The 15,550-nt window shown below is 41.6% G+C and overlaps 1 protein-coding gene across 5 annotated transcripts in view; it reads right to left on the bottom strand.

The window, feature by feature from the left end:
* The window catches only part of MCC (MCC regulator of Wnt signaling pathway), a 361,506-nt gene that overhangs the window by 64,312 nt on the left and 281,644 nt on the right, over positions 1 to 15,550 (bottom strand). For all 5 annotated transcript variants that reach the window (XM_073344706.2, XM_073344704.2, XM_073344710.2 and 2 more), the window contains 2 exons: positions 13,535 to 13,698; positions 10,459 to 10,665 (listed from right to left, as the gene is read on the bottom strand). In XM_073344706.2, coding sequence (XP_073200807.1) covers positions 10,459 to 10,665; positions 13,535 to 13,698 — 371 coding nt within the window. The remainder of the gene's footprint in view (positions 1 to 10,458; positions 10,666 to 13,534; positions 13,699 to 15,550) is intronic.

Genomic DNA, 15,550 nt, shown 5'->3' on the forward strand with positions numbered 1-15,550 from the left:
GTGAGTCCAGACAATGACGCTGACACTCGGGACCAGTGCCCTCTGGGGACTGATTATGCGCCTTGGGGGGTCTATGCCAGACAGCCGGCAATTAATGGGATCCTGGAGAGCAATGCCTAGAGTCCAGGGAATGGAGCTAGAAACTCTGGCAGGTAAGCCGGCTCGTATTGGAGGGCCAGTGGCGCTGCTCTGGATGCCACCTGCGGAGGTGCCGGGAAGTGGTGCCACAGAGATGGGGACTGCTGAAAGAGCCCCAGGGCAGGTTTGCCCCTAGAACGGGCAACCTCTCTGGCAGGAATTGGTGGCACCAGAAGGGACAATATGTTTTTAGCAGCCTGGAAGGCTTGCAGTGTGGACAGCACTACCAGGTGCTGGATGGTCCTGTCGCTTCCAGGGGTGGTGGATGGGTCTCGAAGGGGACTTGACAGCTCCGTGGACGCTCTGGAGAGGATGAGCTGTCCCGCCCAGGTCTTTGCTTGCCTCTGTCTCTCTCCTTCCCCTTACAGGATGTAGGACATCGCCCTCTCCTGGGCTTTTTCTGTTTCTTAGCTGGCACCAGGGACTGGTGCCGGTGGCACACTCCACACCGACATGGCAGTGCTCAGAGCGGAGTCAGATCTGGCCTGATTGGAGGCCAGTGTGAGAACCGACTCCATAAGGAGCACTCAAAGCCAAATGCCCTGCTCCTTTTTGGTGCTCAGCTTCAAACTTTTATAAATGCAACACTTGTCACTTCCCCCAGGCACTTCAGACCACTTTGGTGGGGATCCCTGATGGGCATGGTTTTTTGCAGTTGTCACAAAGCTTGAACCCTGGGGACTGGGGCGTGCCCCATCCCTGGACTAAGCCCCATGGGGGACTAGCAAACTATTACTACACAAAACATGAAGGGACCTATTAAAAACCTATACAGAAAAAAAACAACTATATACAGTAGAAATCACCAATAGGAACCGTGGAAAAGGCAAGGGAACGGTTTCAGCACCATCACTGGCGGTAAGGAGGAACTGAGGGTGGGGGGAGCCGGCGGCACCCCTTATATTGGCACATACGAATGCCACTCCAGAGGGGGGCCAGAGCTTGTCCCCTACGGATACCACTGAGGGAAAAACTTCCAGCACAGGTGCATGTGGTGAGCACACACACCTACCATGGAATGGACATGAGCAAACACTTGAAGAAGAATGGAAAGTACATACATGGGTGTGCTGAGCACACTGCACATCTCTCAGGCTTTTTTTTAAATTTCCTTTATCCTATTCTCAAGCCCAAAGATTCCCCCATTTTCTAGGTTAATTCTGGAACCTTTGGCTATTGACTTGAAAAGAGAAGCAGAGTTCTAGTCCTTTTATTGTTAAATTGATATTGTTCTATAAGCAAACAAAGGTGCTTTTAACCTGCCTTTCCCTCGTCTCTGTTCCTGGGGAGGCTGAGTGCCAAATCAGCCCTTGTTAGGAGTTAAAGGCAGCTAAAGACTGCTTTAACCAGAGCCACCATGTAATGGCCCCCTAGAGACCACTATACTCTTGTCTTTCCAGACCCTGGAATGCCTTCTCCTGTCCCTGACACTGGGGGTAACAGGAGGGGTCGGAATAGAGCTTTAGGACAAATGAGAACTCCCTCACTCCAAAGGAAGGTTTAAGGTCCCCTTGCACTACATAGAAGCGTTAGTGGGAGAAAGAACCTGGCTCCTTGTGATGCCTGCATGGGTTTTGAAAGGACGGGAGTTTGGGAGAGAGTTCTAAATGTCCTTTTTCTAAAATGAAGCTTATTTTTAGGGAAAAGGGAAACTGGTTAACTCAAGGGAATTTACACTGAGACACGAAGTTTCTCCACGCTAGTCTAGGTCACTGGTTCAAATATGGTCTTGGTCAAGTATGGCCAGTAAATCACAATACCATCTGATACCTGTTCATTGGCCTTTGTGACTGAGTTGGCAAACTCAGACCAGTTCACAGTGTACAAGTATTCACAAAAAATAAAAACATAATTTCAAGCCTCACCTTCATCAAATGTAACAATTACAATGGTGACAGCCCATTAAAGTACGGAAGTGTTAACAGACACAGAGTTGGAACCACTATCTCAATCACAGAGAAAAGGAGTACTTGTGGCACCTTAGAAACTAACCAACTTATTTGAGCATAAGCTTTTGTGAGCTACAGCTCACTTCATTGGATGCATACTGTGGAAAGTGTAGAAGATCTTTTTATATACACACAAAGCATGAAAAAATACCTCCTCCCACCCCACTCTCCTGCTGCTAATAGCTTATCTAAAGTGATCACTCTCCTTACAATGTGTATGATAATCAAGGTGGGCCATTTCCAGCACAAATCCAGGGATTAACAAGAACGTGGGGGGGGGGGGGAAAACGGGACAATGTGGGGGAAAACCTGCACACTGCTTGACACTTCCCATGTGGTACAAATCTGTGGATAAGCAGAGATCTGCAGTCTCCAGTGTTATTATCTGGCACCTTTCATGGGCAGCAAATTAATTTGTTAAAAAAAATGTCTTTTTAGATAATGATCAGCATGCAGATTGTGTGTTAGCAGTTTCACTAACTTGACTTTGCTAAATGGCTTTTCTGGTGCTGTCAAACCAATGGCTACACTGAGCAATTGTAAATGGCACTTGCCTGATTCTGATCCGACTTAGTCGTGTTAACTCCATGTACTTCTACGGAGTTGCCCAGTGTGAATGAGATCAGAATTAGAGAGAGAGAGAGAGAGAGTGTGAGTGAGTGAGTGAGTGAGTGTGTGTGTAAAAAACACTTTTTACTGACTATAGCTGCCTCCAGACTTTAAGCAGTTTATTTTAGGATGGCTATATCACACAGTGGTAGGGTAGACCTCTGCATTGTGAAATTTAGCAGCTACATTATGGGCATCCTACAGAAATAAGTAATTGCCTCATTTACTAATGACCTGTGAGAAACAAAAATCTGTATGCATGTCATTTCTTAACTACTGCTCTGCAAAGTGGCACAATCTGTTAACTGAATGCATTAAATACCTAATTTAATTAAAACTCTAACAAGCCTCCGAAAACCTATTGAGAGCACTTTGTTTGATTACAGACATTGGGCTAAAGTAACAGACCTATTGATCTGATCAGCTTCAGCTATTTTCTCTATCCAATTTAATCTGTGCAGAACAAAAGCTAAGTTTTGGCAGGGTCTCCTTCCCACTCTTCCTTGGGGAAATAAATCTGAAGCGACTCTGGGTTCAGGGTTGCATATATAAAATATTTAACAGATCAAAGAAAACACTTATTGTGCGGCAGCTATGGACATAGGTTACATTATAAATGCAAACATGGTTTCTAGTGCAACAATTACACAGTGTTCCTGACACGGTCACATATAATAAATAGACTCCTCCAAGGGGAATTAAACTAATTGTTCTGCATATTAAGCGTGGTATTCAAAAACATATTTTAACAAACATATTTAATAAACTTGAATTAATGAAAAAGGTAGAAAATTATTTTTAGCTGTGTCTGTAATCTAGAGTCTGTCTTTGATTTTTTTATGTTGTGTCCTAACCCAAAGGTTAGTTAGTGACTTAGTTGCATTTGGGAGCTAAAAGGAAATACATCTATTAAATATATATTGAAAAGAGTTTTCTTAGCATTTTAAAAAAAACCCTAAGTTGACTTGTTTTGTGGAGTGAATTGTAGGCCTGAGAGAGAAAGATTCAGGGCTTTTCACCTTTAAAGTCACTTATTTGAATCCAATTCAGGTCAATAAATAACTTAATATTGTCACCATCCATTAGCTTTTATGATGGCTTATGTGAAATGAGTGAATGGTCTCAGTTCCTACCAGAGAGGTTTCCACACACATACAAAAAAATCTACCACTGTATGCAGCACCTTTGTTAGAAGTCCCAGCAGACACGCCCATGACTGAGCTGACAGGATGACTGAACTATGCTCTCACTCCTAAATCCTTGTCTACACTAGTGCTAAACAAGTTCAGCTCCACAGGTGTTCAGGATGTTAGAGGTCCTAGTGCAGACTGGCCACCACAGGCATTTTCAATTCCAAACTGATTAGGCCTGCTCTGAGTAGGGTTATAAAACATGGCATTAAAAACACCAGTAGCAATCTACACTAGGGCTATTAGTGTTGCTGACCCTTTTGGAGATCAACTAGTGCCAGCAACGGTGGGAAATTTTCTCTTGCACACACAGCATCCAAGGTGCGATCCTTTCAGGCGAGGGTTGAGGTGTGGGCATGCTGGCCTTTGATGTACTTGTCCTTTCACAAGCACTAAATTCACACTGTAAAAATATAATTTGCCTTATTTTCTATAGTAATTAAATAAATATGTCTATCTTGTTCCCACAGGTCCCATCCCAGGTTCTTCTCCTCCTCTCTGTCTGAAAATTATGACTTCCTTTTCATAGAATCATAGAATATCAGGGTTAGAAGGGACCCCAGAAGGTCATCTAGTCCAACCCCCTGCTCAAAGCAGGACCAATTCCCAGTTAAATCATCCCAGCCAGGGCTTTGTCAAGCCTGACCTTAAAAAACCTCTAAGGAAGGAGATTCTACCACCTCCCTAGGTAACGCATTCCAGTGTTTCACCACCCTCTTAGTGAAAAAGTTTTTCCTAATATCCAATCTAAACCTCCCCCACTGCAACTTGAGACCATTACTCCTCGTTCTGTCATCTGCTACCATTGAGAACAGTCTAGAGTCATCCTCTTTGGAACCCCCTTTCAGGTAGTTGAAAGCAGCTATCAAATCCCCCCTCATTCTTCTCTTCTGCAGGCTAAACAATCCCAGCTCCCTCAGCCTCTCCTCATAACTCATGTGTTCCAGACCCCTAATCATTTTTGTTGCCCTTCGCTGGACTCTCTCCAATTTATCCACATCCTTCTTGAAGTGTGGGGCCCAAAACTGGACACAGTACTCCAGATGAGGCCTCACCAATGTCGAATAGAGGGGAACGATCACGTCCCTCGATCTGCTCGCTATGCCCCTACTTATACATCCCAAAATGCCATTGGCCTTCTTGGCAACAAGGGCACACTGCTGACTCATATCCAGCTTCTCGTCCACTGTCACCCCTAGGTCCTTTTCCGCAGAACTGCTGCCTAGCCATTCGGTCCCTAGTCTGTAGCTGTGCATTGGGTTCTTCCGTCCTAAGTGCAGGACCCTGCACTTATCCTTATTGAACCTCATCAGATTTCTTTTGGCCCAATCCTCCAATTTGTCTAGGTCCTTCTGTATCCTATCCCTCCCCTCCAGCGTATCTACCACGCCTCCCAGTTTAGTATCATCTGCAAATTTGCTGAGAGTGCAATCCACACCATCCTCCAGATCATTTATGAAGATATTGAACAAAACTGGCCCCAGGACCGACCCTTGGGGCACTCCACTTGATACCGGCTGCCAACTAGACATGGAGCCATTGATCACTACCCGTTGAGCCCGACAATCTAGCCAGCTTTCTACCCACCTTATAGTGCATTCATCCAGCCCATACTTCCTTAACTTGCTGACAAGAATACTGTGGGAGACCGTGTCAAAAGCTTTGCTAAAGTCAAGAAACAATACATCCACTGCTTTCCCTTCATCCACAGAACCAGTAATCTCATCATAAAAGGCGATTAGATTAGTCAGGCATGACCTTCCCTTGGTGAATCCATGCTGGCTGTTCCTGATCACTTTCCTCTCATGCAAGTGCTTCAGGATTGATTCTTTGAGGACCTGTTCCATGATTTTTCCAGGGACTGAGGTGAGGCTGACTGGCCTGTAGTTCCCAGGATCCTCCTTCTTCCCTTTTTTAAAGATTGGCACTACATTAGCCTTTTTCCAGTCATCCGGGACTTCCCCGGTTCGCCACGAGTTTTCAAAGATAATGGCCAATGGCTCTGCAATCACAGCCGCCAATTCCTTCAGCACTCTCGGATGCAACTCGTCCGGCCCCATGGACGAGTTGGCTTTTGGGTTCGGCTTCTGAATTTTCTATGCTTTTGCTTGCTTTCTTTTTTATTTTCTCACTTTTTCCTCTTACATGCCTGCCTCTCTCTCTTCTCCTCAAATTTCTGTGTTCTGGATCTCCATTAGTTCTCCCCCACTTTTCAATCCCTATTCTTTTTCCCCTTGCCCATCCCAAATCTCTCCCCTCTTCCCAAATGTTTCTCCTCAGCTAGCCAGAAGACTTTTTCAGTGCTGACTGACCTAAATAATTACATATTATCTGCAAGTTTTGCCATCTCACTGCTCCTGCTTTTGAAGATAATTAGCAAGTATATTAAACACAATATATATGGTCCTGGTCCACAAGGCACTTTCATGTCATTTTTGCCATGATGAACATTGACCATTTAGTCCTATTTTTTTGTTTTCTGTCACTTATCTATTTTCTGATCCATGACAGAATGGCCTTTCAGTCCATGACTTCTGAGATTCCTTAATAATGTCTTGTAAGGCCCTTCTAGAAATTTCAAATAAATTATGTTAGCTAGTTTTTCTTTATCCATTATTGCACTGACATGTTAAAGAATTTTAATAGATTTGTGAGGTATAATTTTCCTTTGTAGAACTATGCTGGTTAGACCCTATTATGTAAGAATAATTTAAGTGTTTTATCATTCTATTTTCAAATGACCATTTACACTAATTTATCAGGTAAGCAAGTAAAACTTAGGCCATATCTACACTACCACATATGTCAGCAAAACTTGTCGCTTAGGGGTGTGCCCCTGAAATAACTACTGCCTCTGGTTTATGTATGTTGATGGAAGAGCTCTCTTCCGTTAGCACAGAGCGGCTACATGAGAAATCTTATTGGTACAGCTGTGCTGCTGTACAGTCTCTAGTGTAGGCATAGCCTTAACAATCTGTAATTCCCCAGACCTTTAAAAAAAAAAAAAAAGAGATGCAACATTTACTATCCTCCAATCCTCTGGTGTGATTTTAATTAGAAGTGGCCTCTTGTGAGCCGCTCAGCCTATTCATTCTTAAATTCCATAGTACATTTAGATGCTTACCACCTAGTCTTCACTGCCCTTTAATTTATCAGTTTGTTCCAGTGACCCTTCTTTAAACACCTCAACCTCTTACAGTTTCTAATTTTTATTACCAGAAAATGTAGGTGTGGGTTTAGTTATTGCATATGGCCAGGAGGATTGTACTTTCCAAAACCTCCCAGAGGCTGACACAGCAAACAGACATCCTGAATAAGAACATTCTCCAAATAAGATTTTTTACACCACCACCTCATATTGTCCATAGCTGAGGTAGATTTGCACAGCTGAAGGAAAACAGAAAACAAATAAAATCTTCATTATACTGAGAAACCAGCAAAAACCTCTTTGAACTTTGTCTGTAGCACAAGATGTGGCAATAGTCCTCGTTAAAGCGAAAATGCTGTGTCAAGTACTCAGTCTAAACAGCTCGGGGCTGAGAACTATTTACACTGCATGGTATATGATTACATGGGACACAAACATTTTGCAAGAGAAAACAAAATGCTCAAACTAGAGCTATCAATCGATTAAAAAAAATAATCACGATTAATCACACTGTTAAACAATAACAGAATACAATTTATATAAATATTTTTGGATGTTTTCCACATTTTCAAATATATTGATTTCAATTACAACACAGAATACAAAAAGTGTACAGTGCTCACACATTTATTCTTTATTATAAATATTTCCACTGTAAAAAAAGATTAACAAAAGAAATAGTATCTTTCTATTCACTTCATACATGTACTGTAGTGAATGAATGTGCAACTTACAAATGTAGAATTATTATTTTTTTACATAACTGCACTCAAAAACAAAACAATGTAAAACTTGAGAACCTACAAGTCCACTCAGTCCTACTTCTTGTTCAGCCAATCGCTCAGACAAACAAGTTTGTTAACATTTGCAGGAGATAATGCTGCCCGCTTCTTGTTTACAGTGTCACATGAAAGTGAGAACAGATGTTCGCATGGCACTGTTGTAGCCAGCACTGCAAGATATTTACATGCCAGATGCGCTAAAGATTCATATGTCCCTTCATGCTTCAACCACCATTCCAGAGGACATGAATCCATGCTGAGGATGGGTTCTGCTCGATAACGATCCAAAGAAGTGCAGACCAACGCATGTTCATTTTCATCATCTGAGTCAGATGTCACCAGCAGAAGGTTGCTTTTCTTTTGTGGTGGTTCAGGTTTTATAGTTTCCACATTGGAGTGCCGCTCTTTTCAGCCTTCTGAAACCATGCTCCACACCCCGTCCCTCTCAGATTTTGGAAGGCACTTCAGATTCTTAAACCTTGGGTCAAGTGCTGTAGCTATCTTTAGAAATCTCACATTGGTACCTTCTTCGCGTTTTGTCAAATCTGCAGTGATCGTGTTCTTAAAACTAACAACATACTGGGTGATCATCCAAGACTGCTATAATATGAAATATATGGCAGAATGCAGGTAAAACACAGAACAGGAGACATACAATTATTCCTCCAAGGAGTTCAGTCACAAATTTAATTAACACATTTTTTTTTAACGAGTGGAATCAGCATGGAAGCATGTCCTCTGGAATAGTGGCCAAAGCATGAAGGAGCATATGAATGTTTAGCATATCTTGCACATAAATAACTTGCAATGCCGGCTACAAAAGTCGCATGTGAATGTCTGTTCTCACTTTCAGGTGACTTTGTCAATAAGAAGCGAGCAGCATTATCTCCAGTAAATGTAAACAAACTTGTTTCTCTTAGCAACTGGCTGCACAAGAAATAGGACTGAGCAGACTTGTAGGCTCTAAAGTTTTACATTGTTTTGTTTTTGAGTGCAGTTATGTAACAAAAAAAAAATCTACATTTGTAAGTTGCGCTTTCACGATAAAGAGATTGCCCTATGGTATTTGTATGAGGTGAATTGAAAAATACTATTTCTTTTATCATTTTTACAGTGCAAACATTTGTAATAAAAATAATATAAAGTGAGTACTGTACAGTTTATAGTCTGTGTTGTGACTGAAATCAATATATTTGAAAATGTAGAAAAACATCCAAAATATTTAATAAATTTCAATTGGTATTCTATTATTTAACAGGGCCATTAAAACTATGATTAATCACTATTAATTTTTTTAATCGCAATTGATTTTGAGTTAATCACGCGAGTTAACTGCAATTGATCGACAGCCCTAGCTCAAACAGAAATGTAGGCATACACACATGAATGTATACACACACACACACACACGTGCAATTTTAAACAGAGCATCAGACATAAAGATCTAGTAAGCACCACAGCAGATTACAGGTGTAATTGGCCTTAGCAGCAAATAAACTCATTATGTCACGATGGATAGGAAGCTTTGTTGAGTGAGATGATCTATGGCTGGATAGCCAAAGACTGGAAATGGCAAATGACATAGTCCAATACCACGCTGAAGAGTACTGATCTCTTAAAAACGTAACATTCAAGGAAGAGGTTGTTCTGCTGCCACTAGATAAAAAACATTTTCAACAATTTACAAAGAATACAAAGGTCTCTAAATTTTTACCCACATACAGCACAAGGCTTGGAAGAAAAATCATTCACATATTCTTCAAAAACAAAATTATTTCACATGCAGATGTTTCATGGAACACTGCAAAATTTCCTAAGTTGTCTATTAAGGAGAGGCAGTAAATAATTTAAAAGAATACCAGAGACTGACCATGTATTCTTTAAACTTTCATCTTTTCTGTAACTTAATTTCCTCTTGTCTTAATTCAGTGTCTACATAAAGAACAACAGTTTTGTCTGATATAGCAAACAGCTGGAAAATGGAGACAGGGATAGAGGGCATGGCTGGGACTACTCAAAGTTCAGTTCACAGAGAATTATTTCCCAGTGACAAGTGTCCTGCTCTTTTACTTTCTCTTAATCACAAATTGAATTCTCAAAGACAAAGATCTATTTGTTATTCACAGGAAAATCCACTAAATAAACATCTGCTTTATCTATAAACAACTTACACATACTTTCGTGCCCATGAATACCAGCCTTTCAGTTAACACACTTTTTCCGATATGAGGCTTCTGTATATCTTGACTGCTCATCATAGAATCATAGAATATCAGGGTTGGAAGGGACCTCAGGAGGTCATCTTGTCCAACCCCCTGCTCAAAACAGGACCAAATCCCCAATTTTTGCCCCAGATCCCTAAGTGGCCCCCTCAAGGATTAAACTCACAACCCTGGGTTTAGCAGGCCAATGCTCAAACCACTGAGCTATCCCTCCCCCCATATAAAAGCTTCTTGCAATTTCTATCCATTCACTCCTAGCTCTTTACAACTTATATTGCTTTGCTTCCAAAAAATGGTGCGAGAAGGTGCAGGGTATCAACTCTCCCCAGTTACAAACCTATGTGGCCTGGAAAGAACTGAAAAGATCCCTGGTACTCGAAAGGCACTTCTATGTACTCTGTAGACAGTTGGTAGTCTTACCCTTCTGCGCAATCTGTCCCTTTCTTCCCGGATAGCATTCATAGTGGCCTTGGTCCTGTTCAGCTCCTCCTCTTTGCTGCACAGCATAGCAGTGAGGCTCTCATTTTCTTCCCTCAGACCAGCCAGCTCCTTTTCCCACCGAGATCTCTCTTCAGACAGGTTTGGATAAAGATCCCGTCCCAGCACACCCTCAATCTCCTCTACTGTCTGCAAAAACAGAGTCACGATAAGACAGAAAGGAGCAGAAGGGGAGAATATTAAAAAGGGCCAATACTACTACACTGCCACTACATAAGGATGTAAGGGCAGCTATACAATTACACATATGTGTACAAGCAACGCATACGCATTTAATTTGCTCCTTTTGTTTGAAACTTAATGAAGGCCGTTTTCATTATAAATAGTTTGTAACCTTTCTACTCTTCAGCTCCATGAGCACCTGGGCAGAAGATGGGTGCTTTATAAATAAAAGTTCACTTCACTGAGATATACATAAACAACAGCATGCAGTTGGCATTTATACAGCACCTTTCCTCAGATGGCCTCAAAGTATAACACATTCACCACACCTCACCATGGGTAAGCGTTGTACCTCTTTTGCAGATGACTTAACTGAGACACATAGGGTATATCTGCGCTGCTGCTGGGATTGTGCTTCCCAACACAGGTAGGTAGACTCATGAGAGTTTGAGCTAGCATAGAGGGGAGAGCACAGGTGGCAGCTACGCTAGTCACCTGAATACATACCTAATGGGTCCAGGCAGGTTTGTACTCAGGCACCCAGCTTGACTCGCCATCCATGCTACACTGCTATTTTTAGCACATTAGCTCAAGCACAGCTAGTGCTTCTCTCTCTACCTGTGCTGGGAAGCACCTTCCCATCTTAAGTGTAGATGTACTCGCAGTACCAGATTGTGCCTGGCTCTTGAATGGGCGTGTAGGGCTGGGGAGGGTGCAAGGAATCCTTCCTCACATACTAGCATGACAAGGACAAGTGCAGTCCCAAATTTGGGGGAGCACAAGGACGGTTCTTTCTGTAGGTCCCCAGGGACATATGTTTCCCCCAAGGGCACAAGGAGATATGGGGAGGGGAAGGAGCCTTGGCCATGCACAGTGTGTGTATGTGTGTGTGTGTGGGATGGGGTACACTATGCCTTAGGATGGTACAGCCTATACATTCCTTCTGTGTACCTGGGACCTCAGGGAAAACCTGGGATTCTCTGACACACAATCCCTTCCAGAGCTTCTGCCCAAGGTGGCGCAGAGCCACACTAAATCCTACACAGGCCTGTGCACAAAGAGGTTAAGTGACTTGTCCAAGGTTATGCAGCAAGTCAATGGAAGAAGTAGGAACAGAACCTTCATGTTCTGACCATCAATTTCCTCCTGTAAACACTGGACCATATTTCTCCCCCACCACATTCATAATTGGTTTACAGCTGTAAACGTAACAATTCATACAGTTAGGCTCAAGAGTGAATAGCAAATACACACTACTCATGAGGAGGTTCCTACATTCTTTTTCTGATTAGCAATTCCTTGTAATACCCATGCAATAGAAAACAAGCTGCTATGCTTCATAAAGAATGAACCCTCCACCTAAAGCTACAGGTCTCCAGAAATCAGATTCAGAAAACAAGACAGGTCATTTCAAGACAACATACTGCTTCAAGGAGCATTTAACATTCTCATTGCATGAATGGGCTGCATTCTTGAAAGGTGATAAAGAAGAAGAAATAAAATTCCTTAGAGATAGCAAAAGGAAAAAACAGGATATTGTTGGATGTTCTCTTGGTAATCAAGACAATATACTGGAAAACTATTCAAGGAATTAAAACCCTTATTTGGAATAAGAAGTTTTCTATTAATAATTAAATCTACTTAACAACTATGTCAGATACAATGAAAACTTCCACCTAGTATTCAGTCTTTGTCAGCATTGCTAATCTGTTTTAATGCTGCTTACAGAACATAGTAACTCCCACTGCAAATAAATAAAGGGAAAGATCAAAAATGACCCGCAGAAAAGGTAAAAAGATACCAGCCCCCTTTTCCAGTGCTTCCTGTTGGAAAAGCAGCATAATATGTTAAATGCACCCACTCACCTCATTGCTCTGACAGGCACGTTAATAACCACCATGTACAAATTAACTGAATCCAGGTATCATTCTGCCCTTATGCTCTCACAAACTGACGTGACCAACATCCATTTGCTAACTAAACTGTCTGCAGTTCTCTGGATGCGGCATGCTTTGCTTCAGCTCTGGTTTGTTGATTAGCACACTACATTGTTTGCGATGAAGAAGAGAACAGAAGGCAATTGATACATACAGGGAACTATTTCTCTGGGGGAACTAATGAATTATTGAGCTTTTCTTCATTCCTGATTATATAGTGTTACAGTTCATTTTGATTATGCATGCTGATAAATCCGGAATCTAGCCTCACACACCGTAATTAGTCATGTAATCTAATGTTCTGAGCACAAACCTGGATACCAGGAAATCCAATAGATCCTGTGGCATCCGTCACATCATAAATTCTCTGCTGCAGTTTCCCCTTTTCTCTACCTCATAGGGGTGTGGTAAGGAGCTAATGTGCAGAAATATTTACAGCTCTTTCATCTTCAGTTTGTAATTTTTAAATAGCAATTGCTTCCTCTCCTAGTTATTATTTACTCTTCTAAATATCTTGACCATTAGTCAGCCTATTCCGTGTAAGGTAATTTAAATAAATGACATGTTTATAACTGCAAAGCTAGTCAGGCAATCTCTCTGTACCTTAGTTTGTGCATCTGTAAAATAAGGATGAGGCTTACCCATATTTGTAAAGTGCTTTGAGATCTATGGATTGAAAAGCTCTATACAAGATCTATAGGTAATCTCTCTGTGACTTAGTGCACCCATATCCAAATATAGATATACTACTGTACCTACCTCACAAGACATTGTGAGGCACAGTAAATCTTTGTGAAGTGCTCTGAGATTCTCAGATGATAGGTGCTATAAATGCAAGGTATTATCATGTATCCCAGTATGCATACAATGCATTTAGTGACTAGTTAATGCTGTTGCACCTTAATAGCTAGATCACAATGTTCGCTGGCAGTGGTGAGTTGTTCAATGTGTCTGTCCACTTCTGCTACAGACAAACTGCAACTGCTCTTCTTCCTCCCGCAGACTACATTCTCCAGCCCCGTCAGCACTCTCTGCAGTTCGGAGTTCAAGTCACTACAGTTATCTATGAAAGAGAAAGAACATGTCACACATGTACTGGGTGTCACAAGCTAAAAAGCTACTACCATTGAATACTTTCAGCAAGACAGGCTCCACTCCTGTAAAATGGTATATTCCTACAGTCTGACACTGCTTTTCACAAATCTCCAGTCTTGAATACCATCAGCCTATTCGCACAAGTTATTGATTTCTCTTTACAAATCTCTAGGGTTGAATGCCATCAGCCTAAACTCTCAAATTACTCACAATCACACAAATAATTGCCTTGTCCACTTATCTGGAGTGGTCTTTCTTGTTTTAAAAACCTTCTCCACATTTTAAAGAGATCACGTTTTAGCACACTTCCATGTCACTGTCCCAATTTGCTTTTTTTTGTTAATCTTTCTCATTACTGCAGCTTCTCCTGATCTTTGCGCTCAGCAAGAAGACTTTTCCCTCGGAATCAGAATGCTCTTCTGCCCAGTTCACTCAGTGATGATATAATCCAATCTCCTCTAAAAGGAAGGACTTTGGGGATTTGCGCTCAAACTGCTGCCAAGTGTCCAAAAGTTTACATAAAAACCCTAGAGAGATTATTTTACAGAGCTAAAATTTCATTTTCACAGCTGTTTCTTCTATGTGTGCAACTGAAGAGAAGACTGGAAATATTTATGGGTCCCCAATAACAACCCTTGTTCTTGTGAGGCTCCATATCGTGATCATATTCACTAGGTGCTTTACGATGAAAACATGATCATAATTCTCACAAGGAAAGGGCCAGAAGACCCTTCCCCACTGCAGTCTGACAGCACTGTTTTATCGGGTGTCATCCACTCTCTCCCCAATTTTGTGACAACCAAATGATCCCTCTTATCTTGTGAACTAACTTTACAAATTAATTGCATCACCTCCAACTTACATTCAGTGATAAATATCAGCAGTAGTCCCTGATGTGCACCATATAGTTGAACTCACTCTTGGGTTCTGATGCCTCTTGGCTGTATTCACTTATGGGCCATTAATTACCAAGGCATCGTGCAATAATCAGTTATTGCATTGTACAGCACACGATGGATTTATATTTCATGACAATGCATTATTTTCACAGGGGTACAAATATTAAAAGGGGTGGCATCCATTCATGAAACGTTATTCCTATGGTATTGCTCCACCTAGGACTTCATTACCATCGGACCTTCCAATCAGATTTAAAACATATGGCTGGTGTTTTCAAAGGAGCCTAAGGGAGACAGGCATTCAAGTCCCACTGAAATTCAATGGGAGTTGGGCACCTAACTCCTTTAGTGCACTTTGAAAACCTGAATTTAAAACAAAGGATCACAGAAGCTGATTATGAAAGAGCGAGGTGTGAGGGAACAGGGGACTACTACAAAATAAATAACCTTAAGTTCATGACCAAAAACTCATCTACTTCTTCGATTAACACCGGACAAACTAACAAACCTGACCACCTAAATTACAGCCACAGATATGTAAAACACCAGACAACTGTATGCAATGCAAGGCTTGCCATGCACAAATTTTGTAGATGTAATTTAGACAGCCATTTAACAAAAATGGCCCAATTAACATTTAGGGGGAAATAAAAGCAACCATAAAACCAAAATACTTATGTCCAAATTCTTATGTGCCAGTGATGTTCTCATTCAGTTACACAGGCTTCGCATAGAAATTCAAATCAAGTTCAAGGTCTCAGTCCCTATCTTCAAGGTGGTTCCATGGCCTAGGCCCAGTCTATCTAAATGACCACCTAAAGCCCTGGGAGAACACCCTGGTCGACAACTATGCTCCTCTGGCACAATGGAACTCTCTAACCTATGGATGAAGCTTGTCTGTATCGGTGATGACCACAAGAT

This window comes from Lepidochelys kempii, chromosome 5 (assembly GCF_965140285.1).
Source record: "Lepidochelys kempii isolate rLepKem1 chromosome 5, rLepKem1.hap1, whole genome shotgun sequence".
Taxonomy (NCBI): Eukaryota; Metazoa; Chordata; order Testudines; family Cheloniidae; genus Lepidochelys; species Lepidochelys kempii.